This window comes from Lytechinus variegatus, chromosome 3 (genome assembly GCF_018143015.1).
Source record: "Lytechinus variegatus isolate NC3 chromosome 3, Lvar_3.0, whole genome shotgun sequence".
Taxonomy (NCBI): Eukaryota; Metazoa; Echinodermata; class Echinoidea; order Temnopleuroida; family Toxopneustidae; genus Lytechinus; species Lytechinus variegatus.
Genome location: NC_054742.1, coordinates 42,319,530 through 42,346,972, shown reverse-complemented (window position 1 = coordinate 42,346,972; position 27,443 = coordinate 42,319,530). Strand labels below are relative to the sequence as shown.

The 27,443-nt window shown below is 35.0% G+C and overlaps 1 protein-coding gene across 5 annotated transcripts; it reads right to left on the bottom strand.

The window, feature by feature from the left end:
* Positions 1–234: 234 nt before the first annotated feature.
* LOC121411068 (lysM and putative peptidoglycan-binding domain-containing protein 2-like) lies at positions 235–27,443 on the bottom strand. Of its 5 annotated transcripts, none has more exons than XM_041603559.1 (5): positions 26,963–27,443; positions 21,307–21,620; positions 19,956–20,161; positions 8,525–8,569; positions 235–2,608 (listed from the first exon to the last, which is right to left on the bottom strand). In XM_041603559.1, exons 1-4 carry the CDS (start codon positions 27,128–27,130, stop codon positions 8,544–8,546), a joined length of 714 nt encoding a protein of 237 aa, XP_041459493.1. In that variant the 5' UTR covers positions 27,131–27,443; the 3' UTR covers positions 235–2,608; positions 8,525–8,543. The 5 variants fall into 5 exon arrangements, with proteins under 5 accessions (XP_041459493.1, XP_041459492.1, XP_041459490.1 ...); XM_041603558.1 differs by lacking the exon at positions 8,525–8,569 and adding an exon at positions 5,688–5,741; XM_041603556.1 differs by lacking the exon at positions 8,525–8,569 and adding an exon at positions 3,907–3,937.

Genomic DNA, 27,443 nt, shown 5'->3' with positions numbered 1-27,443 from the left:
ACCTTGCTAGGCGCTCAAGGTGCTCCTATATTCCCCCGACTAAGCTAGTCTACCGATTCTGGTATATATCAGATATATTTCAATATATCAGTATGAATTATTGCACGTGTAAAAGACGAGTGAATTGCGGATAAATTGAATTGTGAATTGTGAATGTTCACAGATTATTTATAAAACCGAGTGCTCTGACTGACAAAAGCATATACGCTTTTAATAGAAAAGTAACAAGGAAACTATATTTTTTCCAAGATTTTATTAAGTCAACAATAACATAATCAATACAATGACGAACAAATATTCCGTACTTAGGAGTTTACAAGTCGATATTCTATACTTAAAATTGATTTGTTAATCATACATCATAATGGCCAAGTAATGGGATTGTTATATACAAAAAAATGATAAGATAAGCGAATCAAATTTCATCCTTCTCCACAACCATAATCACAACTAAATCGATAGAATTACTTTCACATACATAATTTATGTCAAGTCAGGTATGTACATTATCAATAACACAAAATATGTATTGATGTATATGATATATTTTATTACCGATATATTTTCTTATTATTAATCTAGGTATTTTGATGTGAAGAGAAATCAAATCAATTTTGGGCCTATATAGGTGTGATTAAGATCTGATGAGACATCAATATTAAGTACGTATATAAGGCTAAGATATAAACAATATTAAATGAGTACATCAAAACTAGAGTTACTTTATCATTTCAATTTACGAGTTCTATTTATTCCACTATGTTGTCAGATCAAAAATAAAATAGATTCATTCTAAGTACTAACTAAATGGCGCGCAGAAAAATGACACACAAAAATACTCATCTAACGCAACTAAACATAACCCATCTTAATATTCATACCATAGCTATTTAGATGAGACATCACCAAAAATGCATACATTAGCTTATTATTACTCTGTTCATGTAATAGACGATATATATTATCATGGAAGGAACCATTCAGACTAAGTCGTTAGCATCTTATTCTAATGGAGTACATTATGACATCAACACATTTTTACAACAAGATATCACAATTTTTCTTCACGTGCTTAGGCCTATAAAGATAATCATTTTGTATTTTGTATAAATTCAATAAAATGAAATCAAATAGATTAGAGTGCATGTACAGTAAAGGTGTGCAACAAAGCGTTTCAAGCAGATGAGTTCAAGTATGATATTCAACTGAATGCGGAAAGAAAAGTCTCAACAAAAGAATATTATACACAGACATAGATTTCCATTAGCTTCACAAAAATACATAGATATAATAAGAGCATCATTTTGAAAGAACTAATTTCTGTCTGCCATTATGTATATCGTCAGTAAAACAATGGAACCTTCTGAGCAGATTAGTTTTAATTAAAGGGCAGTGTGTAAGATTATAAGATCAAATTAAACATCTTGTTAAAACTGGAGCGCACCTGAGCGCGCAAGGATATTTTGAAGGGGTACACTATTGCCCCATTGCCCCTGTACTGCAGCGTCATCCCTGAGAGACGCAAGAAGCATTCACTTGGTAAATAGGGCACCGAATTCGGTTTTTGTGATCAAACTAAAAACACTAAGGATGTATCTAAATGTAAAAATCCACCTTTTGACTTCCAATTCTAATAGACTGAGAATCGATGATGTCATCTTTGCCCTAATTTCAGAACTTTGTTTAATATATGTATGAACACTATTTACAATTACATCTTATCTAAAATAATGTCTTCATGCTCATCTAAAATTCAGTAGAACTATGCTTATACGTGTATGGTGAAGTATTGCACTGGATATACATAAATAATTAAACGTTTAAAATGGCACATAATATGTGCCATTTGGATATCTTCCTGTCAGAATATATTATATTCTGACAGGAAGATATCCAAATTTAGAAACACACTGATGAAAGTTCTCTTTCCGAAACATGGCGATACTTGATTTTTTACACTGAGAGAACTTGAGTTGATAATCACCATTATTAAATGAAGCATAATTTAACCAAGACCAATTCGCTAATTAATTTTGACCTTAATATTAATAAGAAATGATAATTCTTATTAAAAACCATTGACGTGTACCTGATTTTTTTTTTAGATTGTTTTCAAATTTTATGCTTTTGGCACAACGCCAATTTTACCAATTTGTAATATAAATGAAATCTGTTTCGTGAAAGTAGAAGGATGCGATGATGTTGACGATGAATGGCGTGGTTTCTGAGGAACGTCGATTATCATCAAGCTATGAGTGACCTCTTTTAAGGAATATTGGAAATCAGACTTTCTCATTTTCTCTCAATTAGTCACGATTCGATTATCTCATCATCAAATAATCAATAAACATGATTGTAATAGCAAAAAGTCTCGAATATTTGTAGGGTTCAATGATGATGGTGGTGGTGGTGATGGCGATGATGAAGATGAAATGACAATGGTTATGATGACGGTCCATGAATATGATGGTGATGATAATCCCGACGATGATACTGATCCCGTTGAGCATTGTTCACGGATGAATTAAGTAGGACGCTTTCCACACCTTACTACCTTGAACATGTGTGTCTTGTACCAAACTCTTTCAAAGTAATCACGATTCAAAATCTTTGACAAATGAAAGCAAACAAAGAATAGAGTTTATTACTTATTGATATGACATTGAGAAGATAACAACAATGAAATCACTTCACATAGGTTTTCAATGTTTTTATCAGCGGCGGGGTGCGCTTGAAATTTCTTACGAGACTGGGGATTCATAAAATCAGTAAAAGGTGTGCGTTTTATAATTTTGCGGACCATTTTTGAGGAGATATCCCAGGGGTGTCCTATAGTGCCTCCAAACCAATAATCATTCACCATTAATGATACTACTGATACAAAATATGGCCCAAAAGAATATGAAAAATAATAAATGAATCGGAAATATTAAATCAATGGCGAAACGCACAACATGACAAAGGTGCATGTTTTGAACAACCGTGGGTGTGCCTTTTAAGGGATATAGGGGTAGGGAGTCATAAGCTGAATTAAGGGTGACGACATGATTAACGTGCACAGCAAATCTGGAGGAAAAAAATATTATTCATGGTCATATCTAATGAAAACTATACACGAAGACAATAACAATCTTATTCACATAGGCCTACTAATTACCTTTGGAAAGCCGAGAGAACAAATTTACGAATGGCAACAGAACAGGAACAAATAACTCCGAAAGTCTTCCATAGGCATAATAGCAGAAAATAGGGGCAAGACGGCTTATGGGGGACGTCATTTTTAGATTAGATGCAGGGGTAATAATAGAGTTGCATCATCCAGTGAGCGACTAATAATTTTAGTCCCTTTTGCGTCATGACCTGAACAATCTAAGCAATCCGGACATATATATATTGGGAAGAATTCGTAATCAATCGCAGATCTGAATTTGATTTTCAACCAATAAATGTTGCGTGCATTTTGGGACTTGTGTGATATTAAATGGAGTTTTGAATAAATGTAAATCTCTTATCAGTCTGATACAACGAAACGAGTCAAGTTTGATTTTTTGTTTTAAATCTAAAAGTCCTTGCAAGAACAAAGACTGAACAATCGGAAAACCCGAAAATGCAATGAATTTGGCATACTTTGTTTTATTGTTGGAAGGGATATAATCATTATAAGGAAGGGTGTGGTACTATGGAAACGAAAAATAAACAACAAATACAAAACATTGAACATATTCCATGACAATTAATATTTCAAAATAATGCAATCTATACATAATCGAAACAACACCGTTTACAATAAAGGAATCAAAACGATGATTATAAACAAATGAATAGTTAAAACAAAAATATAATGGGGATAAAGAAATGTGGTGCAAAGCTGGGTATTTGGTATAGGTTATAGAATGAGGCGATTACCAGACGACAGATGACTCATTGGACATCTCCCCTGTTAAGGATGAGGTAAGAATGAAGGAAGGAATGTTGATGAATAATAAAAGAAATATAATCATGATTAAGAGAATGAATGGAAACCGTTAGAAGTGATTTGTCTATATATTGATACTTTATTTTTTTTAAACGGGTGCCTTCTGCTTTATCCACACATTGCTTGCAGAAAATTTAAAACTGCAGCGGGGGTAAACAATTCGTCTGATGAAAGACGGCAAGAAAAGATCATGAGTGTGGGAGAGGAGGAGAGGGGGATACGAATGTTTTAATTATTATGTTTTTGCATGAAGGCAAATCTAGGTAAAAGTAAACAGTCCATGTGCACTTCTTTCATATGTATAATGGGTCTGGGTCCACTTTGTAGAGTTCACCTATTGCTATCGTTCTTCCAATTTTGTTTTAACGTTGTTTTTTTTCAGAAACACAACTTTTTGTATTATGTTCGTGAGTCCAAGAGCATTGAACTTTTTGCTGTAAAAATGCTAATGCATCAGAATAATGGACAATGAAGTTTGTTTAATTTTCTGAGGTGTTTATTTTCGTGCTATAATACAGATAGGGTCATCATTTTAATCGAAATCCTTATCAGCAACATGATTTTGGATTATCATGTTTTGTTTTTCACGCTTATTACGAAGACATTGAGGCTGTAGGAATACGACTAGAAATTATTTTAAAATTCATCCCATGCAGATGTTCCTTTCGAAATGGTTTGGAACCCGGTTCACTAAATGACGAGACCACAAGCTGAACATCAAAGTGATCAATTTTTGAGCATTTACTCATTTTCCACTCATCCTTTCACCAGTTTCTAACTCTCTCCTCTCTTTTCCCCTCTCTATCTTTTAACCTGCTTATCGCTTTCCCTGTGTCTCTTTCTTTCGCATTTTATAATTATCTTTCAATATAAAGGGAGTACACAAGGGGATATGCAGTAATAAAAAAAGGTGATGCAATGCTTCACAAAAGCACACCACTGACGAGCAAAATAATAAAACAATTTGATATCTATTTAAAATGTTATTTGGGACTAATTGATAACAGTAAATGGGATTTTCTTCCATGACTGGTATTTTGAAGTTCAGCGTGACAGTGACTGCATGTGTGTATCACCATTTTGTGTTTTCAACCACATAAACAAAGATAAGGGATAGCCTACAGTAACACGAGCACAAAAATGGTAAATTGCCACTCGGTCTACAACCACTTGGTCTACTTTTCGTTAGGTCTCAGTCCACATGGTCTAATGGTGGTGCTTCCACAACTAGCCTCTTCTAACAATTTGGTCTAATTGTTATTAAGCCCATATATCATGTCTAATTTGCAGTTAGGATGTACAAATTTCGTCTAATAACCGATTGGTCTAGATCATTTTTGTCCTTGACAAAGTGAAAAATAAGAGCCAAAGTGAAAATTTGACCAAGTGAGTATTAGGCAACTCGATGTTTGGACTGAACGATTATTAGACCAACTTGAGAGTAGTCCATGTGGGTTTAGCCATGATGATGTTGGGCAATCTGACAATTTATTAGACCATCTGTTAGAAGACCAAGTGGATATAACACCCCAAAACTGTTTTACGACACAGAGAAGCCCTCATTTAGAAAGCGATATATGCGGGGGGGCACCAACATAATGACTTACCACAAATTGGTTATATGCAAGAAACAAAGACACAGCACAAGCGATTTATATGATAATTTTCCATCATGAAATAATAGTAAAAGTAAACAGCGATGAAAACGTACTTGCCTGTCTACAAATTATTGCTCATAAGCAAGTTTCCTGTTGTATATGATAATCTATAAGGGGGCACACCAACCATAGTTTGGTGGAAAATAGTATAGGATGAAATGGGAAAGTGGTGTGGTGGTAATGGCAGTGGTAAAAGTAGGAGTGACAGCATTTGTAATAGGAGTGGTGGTAGTAGTAGTGGTGGGGTGGTATGGTAGTGGTAGTACATAGAAGTCATTCGGATCGGATAAATTTATGGATGGTTTAAGGCAGCATGCAGGCGGGAAAAAGCAAACAAAGAAAAAAAACCTTTAGAACATATTGCAAGCCTCAAGCATTGCATAGCCATAAAATTTAACTGAATATGCATCTTCTTTTTAAAGTCTATTTACTACTTTACATTGAATGTTACACTTCAGGCAAAGAGTGATTAGTGTGATTAACATTTGTCAAATTCAATCTGATGCAAAAAAAAAACTTGTGTCAACAGGAAAAACTAAAGCGTCACGTGAAATATAAACCCATACTTCTGTTTTTACGGAAGAATGAAAAAAGGAAACTCTTAAGCATTCACCAGACAATAAATATTCAAACAAGAGGTAATGCTCTCGTTAATCTTCAGCATCGATTATCATCGTTGTCACTCTGGGAGGATCTTTTAAAAACATGGAAAACTATATTGCAAATAGGACTCCAGTTCATCCTCACCCCTGAAAGAGGGGCACAAGGAAAAGGGCAAAACATATACCACAGTATACCACAGTATCATTTGTGAGCAGATTAGGGTTAATACTAGTAATTAGCCCACGTGCCCCTATAGATTGCGAACCACCTCATATAGCTGTACCTTATATTGGATTGCAACCCATCTGCGATTGAATCTGCGATTTTTTTCAAAAGACACAGTACAGGGTTGGGTTGAGGGTTGGTTTATTTCAGAATAGTAATTTGCTGGGACAAATATCCAAGAATCGGAGAGAGGTTTGAACCCGTTGACATGGTTGAGCAGACCAATCACAGATAAAATACATCATGTATCCCTGCAGGATTCGAACAACCGAACCCCCGAACATCTAACTGGATCGCGGATGATAACTTCTAACCAATCAGATCACGAATAAGATGTCATGTCACACCTACAGTTTCAGTAAGATCGTAATTTTTGTGTGTGAGTTTGGGGAGCGTACTTGAAAACTGATATTATGATCATGACCACGGTGTCGACGACTTCGCTTGCGTAGGAATAGAGGCTGCATATACTTGTATGCTTATTGTGTTTTCAGTACATTGCCTATTCCAAATAGATGGAGGGGTTGCGAAGTTTATTGATTCTCCACTTTCTCGTTGATTAAAATGGAAAATTGTATTCGCAAGCCCCATAAACTCCTTTTTCGAAATACTTCTAAAGATAAAAATAGATGTATATCTTTAAAAGTCTATGCTGAGATTTGCACCGTGCATGTCGTCATAGGTATGTACAGTGTCGAAGAATACTCGATTTAAATTGGAAGTTCCAGCGAAGGTGATCCTGTGACATTACCCACCAAAAATATATTCCAACTATGTGTATATGCAAGAGAGAGTTACTGATCAAAAGATATTCGACATTAATTATTACTATTATTGTTATTCCCCACTCTCTTGTTTGGAATATTCATGAGAAAAAACTCTCGGCGAGGTTTTTTAATTCAAGAAGAGCACCCTCATTGTCTAAAACATGGACAGTGTAGCTGCATTATGCAGTGTTGTGTATGCTCAGAACTAAACTAAGAGTTTTTCGTCATTTCCTCGTCAGAAAAAAAATGGAGAGCTGAAATCTTTCTGGAAAGTGAAAAAGCTATCTACGGTTGAGAGAGTGTGTGTGGGGGGGGGGGTCGCGCGAGCTCCCTGAACCCTGCCACTTTTTACGACTTTAGGCCTAAGTGTGTGTTTTTTCCAATAATAAAATTTCCGAACGTCCCCGATTTCAATAATATTTTATACATATTTAAAAGAAAAGGTTGATTAATACTGGCAAATGGTGCAGTAGATGTTGTCTATTTTGTAAGCAGAAAGCAATTGTGTGATTGAAAAACACTTATTCTCCAATCTAGAAGCTCTTTAATGTCATACTTAAAAACACACATGCACAAATAAATTTCAAGAAATACCATACCACCACCCGTTAAGGTAATTTAACACAGAATTTTTAGGAGAATTTATTTGGTCACGGAAAAATAGCCCGATTGTGACAATGATGGGAAAATCAGCATCTGCTTACCTTTTCTTAATCGCAAACAGAATGATAATAAAATCTTATAAATACTCATTAAACTCGATAACAAAACAAATATCAAATGGTATCTCACTTTGCATTCGAAAAATAACGACTGGCATTTATGCTCTACTTATGATGATTTTGTTTTTAGAATGCTGCTTATTTCGTGGTGTTTTCTTGGGGTGAGGGGGCAGGACTTAAACTGTGGATATTTCATAATGAAAAAAATATGTTAATGGTTATAGCTTATATTAAAATTGATGAAGATGAGTGCAATGTACCTCAAATATGAATAAAAAAAATAAAATTGTCATGCGAGAAATAATCGTTATTATTATCATAATCAAAATCATTAGTAGGTCCAGAAAAGCCTTTGAGCATGTTGAGTATAATGAAATATAATGAATTGCGTAAAATAACAGCGGTTTTTACTCTACTGTTACTTAAAAAAAATAATTACAATTATGTGCTGGTGTATGTTGTATAATTATTTTACAGAATTATAAAGATGGTTCATAAATAGATTTGAGTATAGATGAGGATATGATTGCGAAATAATGTTTGAAAGATGAAAAAATAATTATAATTCCATACCACAAGGGCCATTTGCGTATCAAACCGTTGTGTGGCCTAAACAGGCTAGAATGGGAACAAAATATAAAGAATATAAATTTCAAATGTGACTCATGTTTGAAAAAAAGAAAATTCAGATCAACAGATAAATATGGAAACAATCATATCGTGGAAATAGTCACTCTGATTCGATAGAAAATCATTTAACAGATTAATGTAACCCTGAAATATGATACATGAAAGTTGATTATTTTCAATCACAAATGATTTATAATCATTGCATTTGTATGAATTTTCCACACACATTGACGGTAGGCAAAATTAGTTGCCGACTCGGTATTACTGAGTAGGTCTGTAAAATTTTGGTTGTACTTTGAGTATCCATTCCCATCATAAATCATAATTCATTATTTAATTCTCTGGAATGGTTAAGGGTAGCTTATATATATTTATGATTACAGTCCTACATGTTTTATTTAAAAAAACTAAAGGAACGAATTGAAAAGATATTGCCGACAAGATCTGATCAAATTGATCTATATGGGAAATGAACATTAGACTTTGAGCCGCGTACCTGTAACCCTATACCAAATAGTTTCACATCGACAACGTTTGAAATAATGTGCATTTAACAAAATGATGCCCTTGTAATTTTTAAAGTAGGCCAATGCTGATTTCAGGCTCATAGGGAGTGGATAAACATACTCATTAAGCTTTTTTTTCAAATGATTTTTTAAGGTATAATATGCCAAATGATAAGCACTTAATGAAAAACAGCTTTTGTTACACATTTTGCGACAAAGTTTCATTTTCAATTTGACAGCTTTATATGAAGTATGCACCTGGTTTCAAGTACGTATTACACAATGCTTACGATGCTGGTTGAAGAGACAAAGCACTTTGGTTTTGAATTAAGCAACATTTCATAATTTCCTGGTAACAATTGCTTATATGACATTATTGAGAAAAGAAATGTTCTACTTGCTGTGTGAGTAAAACGTTAATATCAGATAAGCTTCTACGATTTTGGGGTGGGGTATAAACATGAGGATGTTTAGGAAACAGTTTGCATGCAGTCATGAATATGGATATAATCCTTAACCATTTTATTTGGGCGCCATTGCATAAATTTATACTGTATACGTTCTAAATCTAGAAGATAAGATATTAATCTTCGAGTCCATATTTTTGCACGAGTTGCTTGAATTTTGTCTCGTTTGTATAAACACTAAACGATGACTGCAAAGCATTAGTGTCCAATTCTGGAATATATTAGAATCTTTACGAAAAATTGATATTCGAATGGATAAAAAAATAAGTCGAATAAAATAATAGATGAATCAATATAAAATTGAACTCATTGTAGAGCCAGTGCAAATAGCTAAGAATGATTGTGTCAATGTTTTAATAATTATAGATTAAAGAAACAATTTTCAAATACTAATTTAGAATCTGTATTTCACTATGTTTTAAATATTTGTACTGTGCATTCCCATTCATTATATCATAGACTAGCCAATCCAGGATTATATTCTGAATAATTATAGATAATACAGAAACTAAACGTCTATGACAATTATGTAAATCCTACAAGTTAAGTGCAATACATGCCATGGGGCAGAACCATCTAAGAATAGATCGAAAGCTTTTTCCCCCTTTTTTGGTCGAACCAATTTAGATACACAGCATGGAAGTATAATGACACGAAGTCTTGTATATACTCTCTGAAGAAAGGGCATTTTCATGCAAGCTGTAAAGTGATGTTTTTCTAGAACTTTTAAATTGAATTGATGTCATTTTTATTCTCGTTCCGACGAATGTCCCTACACAGGAAATAAGACTGTATTCCGTCTATATTAACTGTTTGTAAAATTTAAGAAATACTGTAAGATTTTAAGTATAGTACATGTAGACAAGAGAAAGTTCAAATAATGGCAAACGAAGAGAAAATTGAAAAGCTAAAGACAAAAAAAAGGATAGAGCTGAAGGAGCGACTACTTTATCTAAAAATATCTGATGGGCTTATGGAAAGAACATGGTGTCGCATATAGTGCAACCATGCACACTGAGTGCACATGTGTTCTTATAGATGACTACGTGAAGGTGTGTAACAGTGTGGAGATGATACCGCACGGTGGACATGATACCACACTGTGGACATCTCCCTCTAAACTGTGCGCGTTCACATTGTGTTCACAGATAGTAATACACATACCCGTAGCAGAAAGAAGTCAACAGATGAATGTTAACAGTGATAACTTCTCTGTCTAGAAACGAGTTTCACAAAGAAATTACACTGTATAAACTTTTTTCTGAGGCATAATGTGTATGGAAATTCCATTTAAGTATATAGTAACTGGCTTTATTTTCCTGATGCTCGGACTCAAAAGAATCATTTGCTTTGATTTGCTTTCGCATAAGCATGACTAATGGATGATTTCAAGGTTTGAAGCAACTTCAGCAAGCATGACTGGTTGCGATTCTTTGCCAAAACAAAGTTCTTTCACAAGAACCATTTTTCAATAACACAACTGTACACGCATCAATCTATCATGCAAACACAAACACATTCTGTGAAGAGACATACATGTATATTGTTCATGGACGATAAAAACAAATATTTTCGTTTGTTCTTAATTACAGATAGATAAGGTATCTTGTGATTGGCATTGACACGGGACCGTCCAAGGCAAAAGTTGATTAGAATAAAAAGATAATAAATCCAACAAGCATAACACTGAAAGTTTCATCAAAATCACTTGCCAAATAAGATTTTGACATTTTAAGTTTGGCCTAATATCTCAAGAACAATATGCACAACTTAGTAGGTATGGAAATGAGGGACTGATGACGTAATCCACTCACGATTTCTTTTGTACCTTATGAAATACGAAATTTTCTAATTTTCTCATTGTCATCTGAAGCAAAGTTTTACTCTCCCTGAACATCTGGTTTTACCATTGTTTAACATTAAAGGTTCAATCAAGTCTGTCCTTATTGTAAAATCTGTAAATATCAAAATATTGTATAATAAAAAAAAATAGTGAGGGACATCATCGATTCTCTCATTTGAATATCACCGAGTTTAGCATAATATCTGTATTGTGAGAAAAAAGCAAAACTTCAAATGTCATTACTTTATTTTACATCAGATTATTTCCATGAAATATTTAGCGTTATGCTCGTTTTGTTTTTCTAAATTGATTCTAATCAACTATATTTCTGGGGTGGACATGACCTTTAAATTTGTTCTTGGGTAGCGCCGGGTTGAAAATCAGAGTATTAACCTCACATACCAAGTGGAGTTTCTTCTGTTTTTTTTTTCACTTTAGCCCTTATATTGATTTTATATTATTATATTGAATTTTACATTCTATATTATTCCTGGTCATATTAGCCAGGAAGAAAAACCGTTGAAATCATACTCCACTCCCGGAGGAGAAAAAAGTCCAGATCTGACCCACCCAAGAAGAGTCAGAATATCACTTTGACACAGAACAGAATGAGTCTTTTTCAGGTCAATCTGAAAAGGATTACATGTAATGATGTATTAATACTCTCACCATAGTTTTATTCACGTATTTTTAAATTCGGGAGAGGTTCAAACGTATACAAGTCCATCTTGAAAGTAATTTGATGGAGAGGCAGCAAGAGAGAGAGAGGAGGGGGGGGGGTAGGCAAACAGAGTAAAGTGTTTATTGGTCTACACCAATCCTGTCTACTTTCAGTGTGGTCTCATCCCACCTCTAATCCTACTTTGACTACAACCAGTTTGTCCACATGTACTTACCATTTTGTCTAATTACCATCTAGCCTGTCAACAATTTTGTCTTATTTAGGCAATATCCATTGGTCTAATATCAATTTGGTCGTCGTTAGATAAACTGAACCAAGTAGACAGATGAAATTAGACCAACTGGTCATTCGTCTCAATGGGTATGACCAAGTGGACATTTGAGCAAATGAATTGTAGACCAAACTGGAATTAGACAAACTGATAGTAGACCAGACAGGTTTAGCCCATGATATATTACATTAATTAGAAGTAAACACCTGCTTGAAGACTGACCAACTATAGTGAACATAAAAGGCCTACTATATTAAGTCAACACAAAATGTTAAAAGTTATGGATATGTGATCAATGAAAGAAATACTGACAACTCGATGGATCAACCATGGACCCTACCACAAAGCCTAGCTATCTTTCAATAAAAATTATCATAATCCGTCATATACTTTTTTCTTTGAATAGTGTACATTATGTAACTGTCCTGTCTGCAACATTTCATATTTTCTAAAGACTTGATATATCAAAAACATGTTCCACTATACAGATGTACAAGTACAACATCCAGCAAGGTGTGAATCATTAAGCCGACAGACGAACCATTACTAATCACAGAAGCTATCAAAAACATGCTACAATAACATCAATATTTCGTGTTACAGGCAATAATCACATAGCAATGGATAGCACACTCAACAACATCACACTAGATGAAAGATGTTTATATTCATTCATTTCAATTTAATATCGCATGGCAAGAAGTACATGTATATAGAAAACAATGACATGAAACCCATTAAGTACTTGTTTGTTAAAGTTAGGGGGTTCTAAACACACATTTTGAACACATTAAAAAAAAACGAATAACCAGGGTTTTACAAAATCTGTATCAAACTCATACACATTATGTAACAGGACAATTTTCATTGTCAATGCAATTTATATTACCACTTCCCCAATGAAATGAAATAAACCATGAAAAAGTAAAATGAAATATGATAGAATTTAAAAAAATAACAACCAAATTTTGATAAATTATAAATAAGTTCAACTAAATAAATGAAATAAAGTGTGTTCAATAAAGTACATTTGACTGTAAATTTTCCAAATAACAAATTAATTTTGAAACCACCAATTAACCACCCTCTTCCATGCACAGATTACTCCCTAAACTATGAAATCACATAAATACTCTCGAAAAAAAATGATTGAACATCCTACCTATAAAAATACATATACCTAAATATTATTCTACATCAGCTAGTACTATATACTATGAATTTCAATTGCATAAACTGTTTTAAACATTGTCACTTTTATTTCTAGACATGATTTTTTTTTCAATATGATTGTAATAAATGGGTTTAGGCTTTTTTGGCTTCTATACATGTCATACATCAATGCAGGTACATGTATGTATAGTCAAAAGGTAAAGTAAGTTTTAAAACAGCAAAATGCACATAGTATATGTATGCATATTCAAGAATCAAGATGCATTTGGGACACAGAGAACCACATGTGTAACTCAACAAAAACATGCTGGTAGACATTGTTATTCAAGCACTGCAGGAGGAATGTGCTTTCAAATAATTGAAATGAACATCAAATCAAACCATGATCTACAACCATGCTCAAACAAAGCTCATAAAGTTTTTGTTCCCACACTTGAGAATGAAATAACTTTCTGTTTGATCAGCGTTTTGAGGAAGGTGGTATGAAAATATCAAACGTCTCCACCCTGGCTATATTCACGCGAACTAGAGAATTGTATCTACATCATATGCATTGTGCAAGAGATAAATATGATACAGTATGGGGGCGTTGTGGTCTAGTGGCTACGACTCACTTCTCAAAGAGGGATGTGGGTTCGAATCCCAGCTATGGCGTGTTTTCCTTCAAAAATTTACCCACACTTTGCTGCACTCGACCCAGGTGAAGTGATGGGTACCAAGCAGAATTAATTCCTTGAATGCACCAAGCGCCTTTAGCAGTTGTAGGTATAGCCAAGGTTATGCAGTGCGCCACTGAATAAGCAACTAGATATTTGGCGCCTCATAAATGCTATATACTAGAATGATACATAGTCAAACCTGGGTTAGCGGCCACCTCTGTTACGCAAATTAGCAATCAAGTGATAGGGAGTGACTACCAAATATGAATCCCAATCATGCATACCTTACATTTTGGGTTTCCTTTAATACATGTAGATGGTTATCACAAATGCACACCAAAGCTAGATTTTTTTTTTTAAACACAGGATTTAGTCAGTTAAAAGAGATGATAAATGAAGGCATATCATGCCTATGTACTTTAAAAGCAAATAAACATAAAAATAACTTCAGACACAGCCTTTTTTAACAGAAAATTGTGATAAAGGCACATGTTCCTGAGCTCTGCAAATTATACAACACAAACATTCTATTGAATTGCACTTTAACAATACAGAAATAAAGATGAAAGAACCAGCTAATTACCCAACCAGCCAACAGCACAAAAATTTATGAAAATTTGAATGAAATGTACACCACACAATACACCACTAATATTGCTATTTTTCACACAAAATAAAACTCTACTAATATGCAGATGGAAATAGCTTGTGAGATGAGAGCAGCTTTAAATACAGATTTCATTAATACTTTAGGGCAATGCCTGCCATAAATTATAACTTCTTTTTTTGAAGATTTTTAGAAAATGTACAATATCATCTTCTATACGTACAATGAACGCATTTCACACGCAAACATATTTTAACAAAATCATCAATTACCAGTAGAATATAAACTAGACCCTCTTAAAAACATTCAAGATATCAAAGAATTGTTTGTGGTTTTGAAAACCATTAGGCACAGTAGTAACTAAAAATCTGTTTAAAGCATATTTCGCTTTTGATCTCATGTTCATTTTAGAGTGGGAGTTCACCCTGAAGAAAAATTTTTTTAAAATAGCAGAAAAAAAAAAATATTGTCGAAGGTTTGAGGAAATTCTGTTATAGATTAAGAAAGTTATTAGAATTTTAAGTTTTGGATTAGTGACGTCATAAACGAGCAGCTGCCCCATATGTGTTATGTAATATAAAATTCATGAATACTATTTTTTTAACGGTTCCTGATGACTTATTATTATTTGTCATGATCGAGTGTGAAATGCTTTGATATACAAAAGGTAAAGTAAAAAAGATTTTCAATTTTCTGAGAAAATGCCATTCAATGATTCCATTGTTTTTTATTTACCATTCGCTATGTAGGAATGCCGACGTCACAAATCAAATAATTAAATTCTGATAAGTTTCCAATTCTCAGATGGATTTTTCACAAACCTTTGGCAATATTTTTTGCTTATTATTTATTTCTGCTATTTTCAAAAATAAAATTTTGTCAGGGTGAACTTCCCCTTTTAAGTATTTTAATGGCCCCACTTCATCTGATAAGGACCTCTTCATTACCTAATCACTCTGATCCACTTTATCACAACTAAATTTCCATTTTTTTTCTCTCTATTGTCTGTGCTAAAGAGAAAGGGATGATTGATGAATCGATCACACAAAAAACTGGCTAAAGAATGTTATTTTCAGTGCAGGCCGCCAAAACATAATACAAGTTACTGCATGGTAAGAAAAATTGAATAGGATCATGATTCTTTGAGAATAATTTCCTTAAAATTTTAATTGAATAAAGGATGACATGATTTAATGATTTAGTCTGTTCTATAAATAATCATTCATTTCTAATCGCATACTCATATACATGTAGTTTACCACAATACCCCCAAATAACACTAATACAAACATTCACAATACAACTCAACAAAACAAGATGGTCACAATGAAAATGACATCAAATTAAAATCAAACATAATTCTCATCACAAATGGTAGGGGGAATCATATTAAAACATACATTTATATATGCTATAATACAGCTATAAACCAACTATATACTGAAATAATCACAGATCAATAAAGTTATGCTATATCATGACTGACATCACATTAATGTACATGTAGCAGAATATCCTCTTGACATACAATAATAGGGTCAGAATGCTTTTTAAGCAAATGCAAAGAAATCATGGATGCACATGTTTTCTTATAATCAAAATAATAAGGGAAGTATTAAAAAGTGAAGATGAAGGATATGAAATATGAAAATAATTTGAGTTGTTTAATCTAGCTGAAATAACATTACCCCCTAAAAAATAAGTGGGAAATGAAGAGCTTTTATCAGGCATACTGCATGATCCTAGAAATATGTATTCCTTAGAAATGACAATGCCCTTTTATAAAAGATTTTTTATACTAATGTCAAATGCACAAACAACTTCCTCTTTTTAACTGTATGTTAACATTAACAGTCGATTTCTGTATAACAACTACATGTATATTAAATATTTACATAGAATCCGAGTCAAATTACTCGATTCACAATATATATATGCACAGTTTACACATATCTAATACACCAACCTTTTTGAAAGTTCAGAGTATTTGTTTAGCTTCATTAAATAAATACCAGCATGTTTTGTTCAATGATGTATTTACATGATTATCGACTTTATAATATATGCTGCCACTCATGACTCATGTACAATATACATGTACAGTACTCTCCTTTCAACCATTCAACTAAATGAATCAACTCTACTGGGAATGAAATTTTTAAACCATGAATGTAGTTCTACAAACTTTAAGTTAGGAAACATAACCAATGTATCTTTGGAGTTTGGACTGATGGAATTACTTGAATAGTAAAAGAGAAGGGTTTGTGCCATTTGAGTGTGCTGTACATGTACAGTATGTCTCATTTTCAGTGATGCCAACATTAATAAAAAGCTGCATGTACATTGCAACAGCTATATGCTTTTAATACTAAAGTGAAATACACACCTTAAAATAATATCAACAAAGAAAACTAAGGGGCGTTGCACAATGATATTGCAAATTTGTAATTTATATATCAATTTATTTCAAATATACAGAAAATCACTTAAAGGGGAAGTTCACCCTGAAGAAAACTTTGTTGTAAAAATAGCAGAAAAAATATTGAAAAATATTGGTGAAGGTTTGAGGAAAATCCGTTAAAGAGTAAGAAAGTTATTAGAGTTCAAAGTTTTGGATTTGTGACGTCATAAACGAGCAGCTGCCCCATGTGTTATGTAATATAAAAATAAAATGCATGAATTTCAAATTCTGTATGGTTCCTGATGACTTAATTTTGTTTTCTATTCGTGATCGGGTGTGAAGTAATTTGTCTATTGATATAAAAAAGGTACAGTGAAAACCATTTTCAATTTTCTGAGAAAATGACATTTCATTGATTTTTTACCATTCGATATGTAGGAATGCTGCTCGCATATGACGTCACAAATCAAAATTTTTCTCAAACCTTCGGCAATATTTTTATTATTTTTTCTGCTATTTTTACAATAGACTTTTTGTCAGGGTGAACTTCCTCTTTAACAGTGTAAACTGATTTTTTCATCCCCCCCCAAAAAAAAAAAATGAAAATTTGATATTGTTTGCTGGACTCATGATTATTTTTAGGATTTGAATTTGATTTTTATTGATAATTTTTTTTATTGCTGAGATTTTGCAACACCCATAATAGAACTAGATGATTAAAACTACATGTATCACTACTATTACATGCACAAATCACTAAATGACCAATAAATACACTCTCATTTTGTACATTCATAGTCATATTACAAAACCACTACACGACTGATGTACAGACATGATCAAGACAAGATGCTGGAATACACATCAGTGCACATCAATATCAAGCAAGGAATAGGCAATTTGGGCATTCATCATTCATGAATTCTCCCCTTTATGATAATTGTCTGGGGTTCACAATACCGTATGAGATAATTTTGAGCATTGTTGGAATGCAGTATGGAGGATTTGTGAGTTGCAACACTTCTCATTATTTTCAAGCTACATACAATGGGTTTTGTAACATTAAGGTGAAGACATACAACAATCTACAGAAGAGGAATGGACATTTACAGTGTAGAAATGGCAGACTAAATTTAGATTCCTTCAAAAGGTCAAAACAAATGAACGTGACTACAATACTTTATTGTTTTTAGCAGGCAAAGAAATATTTATTTTCAGGGACCACAATTCACAACCTGCTGCCTAAGGGTGCGTTTATTCGACACTTTTTTACCCTAGAATCATGATTAGAATCATGATTCAAATCACGATTGCGTTTAGTCGAAAGTGGAAATAAACGTCTTTCAAATCACAAACATGAAACGCGGAAAAAGGGGCGTTTGGAAAGACGTTTCTGTAGAATCACGAACGAAAAAGGTCGTATAAATGATATCATGATTTGAATCATGATTCTATGACGTCATTGGGTCGTGCTTCTTCCGGGTTCGACTCAAAGGCGCGCGCTGTGTTTCATGCAGGTTAATTTTCGTATAGCAGTATTGTCAGTGTACTAGTACCGGTATATGCCAATTGTCACGTGCATTTAGGAATTATCATTCTGTGTATTGTACCCCCGGGGTTGTACTGTAGCATCATTTGTATATTTCATTGTTTTCATCAATCATATCTTCAAGTTCCAAAGGCACAAATTGGACTGACGACAAACTCAGGGCTCTGCCTGTGCTTTAGCCTGAAGCAAAAGTATCCCTTAACGGGATTCACAGAAATAAGACGATCTATATGAATCCCTATCAGCGGCGCTTGCGAGGGAAGTATTTCTACGGAGATGTGGCACCGCCTGTCGACGGACAAAATTAACAGAATTCGTGCCCAGTACTACGGCTACCGAACACCATTTTCGATGAACCGACAAGATTTAATACATGTAAACAAAAACAATACGAGGTACAATACACGGAATTCTGGAATAAAAGATTTATTTTTCGGAAGCCAAGTAAACGTTGCACAAACGATTGCGCGTTAGCTCGGGCGGCAGCAAAAATCTAGCAGCCGACGTGAAGTTAGAAACACGCGTGAAAAAATGTTGACCTATACTTTCTGGGTCAAACTGCGCACTGTGATGCGCACTGGATCTGCCCGAATTCAGGGAGAAACAGCGTTAGAAAGATGGTCGTATAAACGCTGATTCTGTCGGATCGTGATTCATGTTGCTGTTTTGAATCATGATTCAAATCGTGATTCAAATCATGATTCTGGGTTGAGGTCGCATAAACGCAGCCTAAATCTGCAAAATAGGATATGCTTCAGAATTGCAGTCTAAGCTTGGTTTATTATCCTACAAAGTATCTTTGAAAATAAAAAATGCTAATTATTTTCAAGCTTTAATTGGAAGCAGAAACTGACATGAAGAGAGAGAATGAAAAACGATGCTAATGGTTGGTAAAACCGCAAGGGGGGGGGGTCAACTGTACACTTGCATGAGAAATGACCAAGCATAGAGTTCAAGCACAGAGAAATCCCAGTTATTTGATAAGGGGTGGGGCAAGGTAAATGTATCTAAGATGCCCCTCCCCTTCAACGATCAAAGTCACTGAAAGGTATGGATTTTACTTATTATCTCTTTCTGTAATATGACAGTGAATGGATATGAGCACACACAAGAGTACAAAGCATTTTTTGGTGGGTGGACTAGACATTCAAGTGCATGGTTGCATTTCAGACAGGCCAACTCCTATCTGCACTCTTCATTTTACGCTTGCTCCTACCTCCTAGCAAGGGTGACGATGTTCCTCCAACCTCTACAGGGGGTGTGGTCTCCACCAGTTTGGAATTGCCTTCTGTTGCCACGGTAACAGCACTGAGTTGGTAGCTCTCACCGGCAGCCTTACCACTCTCTGAGATCCTGCTGTAGCTCTGGGACGGTGAAGGGGCAGACTGAATGTTGGGTGTCATGGCTTCAATCTCCCCAATACTGCCAAGAAAATAATTAGAACTTTTTGTGAGCAGTTCATTAAGATTTAGGAGATAAATTTAGTGCCAAAGGATCATTTGTACCAAGTCTAAACACAATTGATGCAGAAATGAAGAAATTAGAGCAAGTTGAACAAAAACTTGACTTTTTGACCCTTATATGTAGATGATATTGGACCCCATCATCCTCATGTGGTATTACCCATAGATCATTTGAACCATGGACCTAGTAGGTCCATGTTGAACCAAATGTGATCAAGCCTGATGCAGAAATAGAGAAATGAGGGCAAGTTGAAAAAAAATTAAAAAACAAAGGATGGACAGGAATGACCTCATATCATTCGACCTATTGACCCCCATTATCTTAGTGGACACACATGTGGTATTACCCAAGGATCATTATGTTGCAAGTATGAAGTTAATTGATGAAGAAATAAAGGAATGAGAGCAAGTTGAACAAAAACTTTCACATTTTAGTTACAGACCAACGGACTAACAAACTAACAGACCAACAGACTATAAACAGATCTAGTGATTACTAGGTCTCTGCCAAACTTTGTTCAGGCAACAACATTTTTTAGTATTGCACAATTTCGATGATACTGAAATATTGCCCAGCACTTCTTGGTCAAATTTTAATGCTTGATTATTTATCTTGCAGTTTTAACAATAACTGAAAATATTTGAGCAAGTTTACAATGTAGATGAAGGACTTGCTGTCAGAATGGTTCTTGAATTAAAGCAACTCCCTGATTAAAGTGTTCAATATTGTTCCCCATAACATCGCGTTATGAATGGGAATGCCCTCGGAATGGTGCCTCTGCATTTAAAAAACCTTTAACAAAAAAAACAAGTCAGAATCACTTCACCAGGGGGCTGTTTCATGAAAGTTGTCGGAACTAACAAGTTGTCTTTCTCCGACAGTTGCCATAGTAACAGTCAGAGGCCAGTGCTTCTCAGCCAATCAAAAGCTAGGATTTCACTAAAATAGACAGCACTTACAATTTAGTCAGTGCTGACAACTTTCGTGAAACACCCACCTGGATTCCACATGGATAAATGTAGGACTACTGTTCACAATTTCATAATATCCATGCCAGAAGTGGAGCTACCTTACCCATCACGATACCATTGTTTCATACACACCTGCTATTTTTCTCAATCTTCTTGAGGTTGTGTTTCTTCTCTCTCACTTGTCTGTCAATGCGATTAAAGAAGTCCATTGTAACGTCCCTATCTGCCTCCTCCACTTTGCCTCCATTATCTTCCTCATCCTCGGAGCTCCCATCTCTCCTCTTAGCTGTGGAAGGCCCCCTCCTGGCTGGACTTCCATTTGCTGTGGCAGTGGCATTCTCTAATACATTGGCTGGCAAGGGTTGGTCTCCCACTGGTATACTGAGGGATTTTCTCATGAAGATATCATTGTTGAATAACTTGTTTGCCCTTTTGATTTGTTCAACCTGGTATTCAGAGAATTTGGGAAATTACAGAATCAGGTTGACAGTGGTTTAATGGTAATTGTGCTTCATCAATCTCCAATGGTTTTCAAAGTGTATTAATTACGAGTATTTTGATTTTCACATTCTTAAAAAGGGGAATGAAACCTTTGGAACAAGTGGGCTTTTGTGGAAACAGAAAAATTAAAGAATAAGATCATAGGAAGTTTGAGAAAAATTGGACAAATAATGAGAAAGTTATGAGCATTGGAATATTGAGATCTCTAATGCTATGGAGATCCTCCAATTGGCAATGTAACAAAGATGTGTGATGTCACATGTAAACAACTTTCCATTTGATGCACTATAAAATACCTCCAAAATATCTATCTTTACTCTTTCTTATGGTGATACAAACTCTTCATCCACAATGTATTCTTTGAAAATCTGTATAGAAAAAATACATGATCTACATGTACCTATCGGCAGATTAAATGAAAAAATGAAATATATACTAAAGTAATGGAAAAGTTGTTCACATGTTGCATCATGCATCTTTGTTGCATTGCCAATGGGAGGATCTACATTACAATAATGATCAAACTTCAAATGCTCATAACTTTCCTATTATTTAATTTTTCTCCAACTTTCCTTTATATCTGTTTCTTTGAGTTTTCTGTTTTCACTCAAGCTATCTTGTTGCAAAGGTTTCAATTTCGTTTCACTACAAACAGTGTACATAGTTTGCGTAAAGCATGATTGGGATTACACTGTAGGGGTGGAGGGATTATGTTTCAGGATAGCAAATGATACCAACATTAAACAATTATGGGTTTCACCCCAGTAAATAATATCGCATTCACAATCTATCTAGGAATCAGCGAGATTTGAACCTCTCATCTAGTGATACCAACATCATACATGGTACATTGTAGATTCAAATATTGCAGTTTCTATAAAAGAAATGCAATTGACACTACATAAGATGGAAAACTAAATGATATTTTCAAGACACTAAACATGTTATCATTGCAGGGGAATTGGTATAGGACTACAGCATGTTACTTCCTTTTCTGTTTGGAATACATGTAGCATTCAGGCACGTATAACAGTTCACCTGTCATCTATTCTAACAATGACAGACAATAGTGATAGCAATCAGGAAGTGACTTAGTACAGAACCAGAAATGATCCTAAACTAAACCACCTTGATGATCCATTCCAAAACCATTACAAGAAGCATGTATAATGTAACATAAAGCTTATAGATTTATCATAGGGCTAATTTGTCCAATGCTTCCTATGATCATTACATACATGTAGTGTGTGTTCGACTTTAATTTCTAAGATTTGTTATAGGACCAAGATGTGTACACTGTACTTTATTACCTAGAAGTTATCAATTAGGCCTACATGTAGTATAGAGAAATTGACATGTTGCTTATTACCTCTTTCATAAACCTATCCTCCAATTAGCCACCTAAGAGTAATGTGGATAAATCAATAAAAATAAAATTGCGTTCATAAACTCCAAAAATAATCCGCACTATTTTTACGAGCGCCCATCCTGAAAAAGGAGGATAATCATCATGGCAACCGCACACACCTCCATCCGATGTGGTTGCGTTGGAAAAGGGTGACCTTGTGACCGCTCCATGGCAATTATCCGCATTACTTTCGAAATGCGTTCATAAAGTCAAAATCTGGTCCCGATGCTGCTATTATGCGGATAATTGCAGCATCAAAATAATGCGGATAACTCTGGTCCTCCTCCGATTTTACGATGAAATTATGTTGCTATTAGCCGCATAATTGGGTTTATGAAGGGGTATATGATAAATGCTTTATAGACTTTTAGCTCAAATTTCACAGCTTTTCTGGATCAGATCAACTTACATGTAATGTTGTAAGTTAGAGCAACAACAGGATTGGAGTTCGGTTAAGAAGTTTTGCTCCTAAAATCAAAATCGGTTCAGATATCGGATCGGCAGATATTCAAAAACAAAAAAATACATTAAAATTTGTGGGTGGCCAGCATATGGACAAATGCTGCAAGCTACACTGATGGCAGAATTTGTTTTGATCTCCGACAAAAGCGGAGGAAGAAGATGTTTTTTTTTTATCTCCGCCATAATCGGAGGAAGGAAAAGAAGATGATGATGAGGATCTTAGAGGATGCAGAGTCGTAAACATTTATGGCGCATGTCAGCGTGTTCAACTAAATTTCATTTGCCTCCGCTTAAGATCAAAACATATCATCATCTTCTTCTTGTTTTTCTTCTTCCTCCAATTTTGTCGGAGATCAAAACAAATTATCACCAATCATCATCATCATCTTTTTCTTCTTCTTCCGTTTACATCGGAGATGAAAACAAATCATCATCTTCTCCTCCTCCTCCCTTTCCGCTAATATCGGAGATCAAAACAAATCATAATTTCCTTCTCCTTTATCTTCTTTTCCTTCCACCGCTTTTGTCCGAGATCAAAACAAATCATCAGCGCATTTTGACGGCAAACATGTCGCCACATGTTTTTTGTCTTGTGTTATGGTTTTTCTTATCCGATTTTTTTCTCACTCGTCAAAAATCAGAGTTCGGAAAAATGTAGAAAAAGGGGAAAATCGGATCGGGAATTGGAATAAAAATCGGTTACAACATTACTTACATGTACATGTACATGCACTGCTATTTTCTTCCTATGGGGAAGACTTGTGCTGCCCAAAAAATACAGATACATGGTGTACAGTAGATTTTGCATATGAAATCACATCTCCATTTAAGTCAAATAATTGCCTAACTCGGGATAGGGAATTAGAATTTAGTTGGGAAGCTTAAATGGACATAAGTGATGAAAGAGATGAACTCTGAAGAAAGTTATTGGCAGTTCAAAATCATGGGGTAATTATTAATCAATCAGCTACAAATTTTAAGTACATGAAGATGTCAATGAAGATTTGGATAAAACAGGAGATGGATATAATATTTCAAAGTATAAGTCTTAAAGTCAGTCAGTCTATCTGGATGAGTGTGGCTCTAGTATATACAGTAAAATTGCTAAGTTGTTATGTAAGCATTGTTCATATATTACAGAGTATTTTAGTAGACTCACGATTGTTCATTCTTAAGTAACAAGTTAAGAAATATGTTTATATCTGCCTAAACTACAAGGGGCTAGGCTTGACTAGCATTCATGCTATTTTCTGGTTCCTACATCCTTGCCTTTCTTTATATTCATATCTGATTGGCTGTAAACTTGTAAATTGTTATTATCATTGCATTGGAAAATAAATAAATTATTTCTGAACTGAATAGGTCAAACGTGTTAATATATTATAATAACCTCTCTTCTTAGTAGAATTTTGCAGAGTGAATTTTCGTTCTACAACAAAAGGCATGAATGGGTACAAATCGCACCTCTCATATTGACTGATAATTTTTTCAGATAATGAATAGATAATAGAAACAGTATTTATCAATGAAAAATTGACAAAGCATGGCATGAAACTATATATACATGTAGGGCCTTCTAAATATCACTATTTCTGGCAAACAATGGCGAAAGTGCATATGCCTAATCAAAATAAGTTTGGAAGAAACAATAGTCAATACTCAGACTGTCTCAGCCCTCTCTCCCCCACTTTTTTACCATTCTCCAGCCCTGTAATTAAAAATTAACACAGTAGCATGCCAGTTAATGTATAACATTATTTTGAATAATTTGTTATTCAGTTTTCAGTCACTACCCCTACTAACCCACAGAGTGCCAGGGCGCTCTCTGGGTTATGTGCCCATTGACCATCCCTGCCCTGGCCCACTTGCTCACTACAACCATCCTGCCTGTGGGGAATCTACGGGTAATGTAGGACTACATGTATGGTATGCCAATGCTGTACACATTACACACTTTAAAAAATCATTAAAATAACACTTTTGTGACCCAAAATACTAATTTCCATACAGTTTGAAATTCATTTTTCATTACTAACTTGGGAATAGTTTTTGTTTTCACCAGAGCACTCATAAACTTGAATTTTGGGCATATTTTTGTGTATGCCCTCTATTGGTGGAGAGTAATGTGGCAAGAAAATGTTCATTTTTCAATCTATATTTTTACTTTAGAAAAAATGATTAAGAGAATCAAATTTACTTAAGAGCCAAGTTATAAGATCATTAGCTGTAATGGAATCTGACAGTGTCAAACAATGAAGCATTTGTTCCAAAGAAAAAGAGAAAATAAGCCAAACATTGCCAACCTTATTTTTCCACACATGGTGTACTTACAGGTAAACAGAGAACAAGGTTAAAGAGTCTACATGTATATCCCGGGGGGAGGGGGGGGGGCAGTCAAATGTATTGCTGTACACACGCGTGGCCAAAATATTTCCAAACACCCCCTAAACGAGTTTTTCCGTGTGCAAAATAACCCCCTAAACAAGGTTTTCGGGTGCTTTATTTACACATTTTGGCCCCTAAACAAGTTGTCGCCAGAATATGACCACGGGGAAAAAAACATATCCTAAACACGTTTGGCAAGTCTTTAAAAAAAGCTTTGAAAAAACAATACCCTACATACGTTTGACCCTACGATTGACCATCAACCATTCTTTCAAACCTACCCCTTTTTTTTTTAAATCGGTATTTTTGATACCCTTAACGAGTGCACGCCCGGCCTGCATCCAAAACTGAAAAAACACCCCTTTAAACGTGTTTTTTGGGTCACACGTGTGTACAGCAATATACAGTCTATATCATAACCTTGTTTATTGAATGATTGCCCTGGCCCCTGTTCTTAGTTGGGGGTACTTGACAAAAAAGTGACTGGTAGGTATGTGCACCGGGCGAGAAAAAAAAAAGAGGGCTCTTAAGCAGGCTTATTGTAAAATTAAAAAGGAGGGTCCTCCGAATGGGCTTCGGAACTACAAATGTTTGTGCAAAACGGGGGGTCCTTGGAACGGGTCGCCTGCGTGTGAGTGCGTATGCATCCCTATGGAACGGGCATATGTGCAAGCAGCTAGCCTAGCGGCGCGGCAAAGGCCCCGGGTGCATTCGTGCAGAGGCGATGGTCGAACAGCGCTCTGCAGCTGCTTTTCACCAAAATTGCAGCTCACTGTAGCGGAACAATTCAGCAGGAACTGCATAACGAAAAATATGCGAAGCTTTGGAGAGGATTTTGTTAAACTGTATAACGGTACCGTCTCGTTTTTGATTGGTTAAAAATGCTATGTCTTGAAACAGAAATTTGAGTCTAAAAATGGGGGTCCCCTTCGCGGCATATACCCACCACGCATTTTATACTGAGAGCCACAGCCCCCCCCCCCCCCCCCCTGTGTCACTATCAAACTTCTTTGTCACTTGTGTTTTTCTTACCGGCACTGCATATTTAATGGAAATTCCCTGGAGCGTTTCTCCTGGTTGTATATCATGTTGGATAAATGTCTCTTGTTGTGATTTCATTGTAGCACCATAAGAGCGTCCATAGTTCTTGTTGGCTAAACCCAGCCTTGTCGTCTCGCTTTTCAAAGCAACACTCGCCATTTTGCTCTTCCACACACTGCACTGTTCACATTCACGTTGATCTAGCTATGCATGGGGGTTTTTCCCAGCCTGGCCCTTGTCCCGTCTGCTGCTGCAATGGCCTCTTTATTCTAACGTTCGAGAAGCTGTATATGTATGAAGATTATGGATCTCCTTCTAAAGAAATCCGTTTCGGGTCTATGGAGATAAAACATCCGACAGCCAACTAAGATTTGTGTCATTCAATCTATATTTCGAGGCATATTTGGCTCTGCAGTTATTTTACCTTAATCATTACACAGCTGGCTGGCTCGAAATCGACTAGATGATTATT

Excerpts from the sequence above, each read along its gene's own strand:
- LOC121411068 (XM_041603555.1), bottom strand. The coding sequence starts at position 27,130 with ATGGCGAGTGTTGCTTTGAAAAGCGAGACGACAAGGCTGGGTTTAGCC. Across the intron at positions 21,621-26,962 it reads CCATTAAATATGCAGTGCCG|GTTGAACAAATCAAAAGGGC; the intron begins GTAAGAAAAACA and ends TCTGAATACCAG. Across the intron at positions 20,162-21,306 it reads AAGATTGAGAAAAATAGCAG|TATTGGGGAGATTGAAGCCA; the intron begins GTGTGTATGAAA and ends TTTTCTTGGCAG.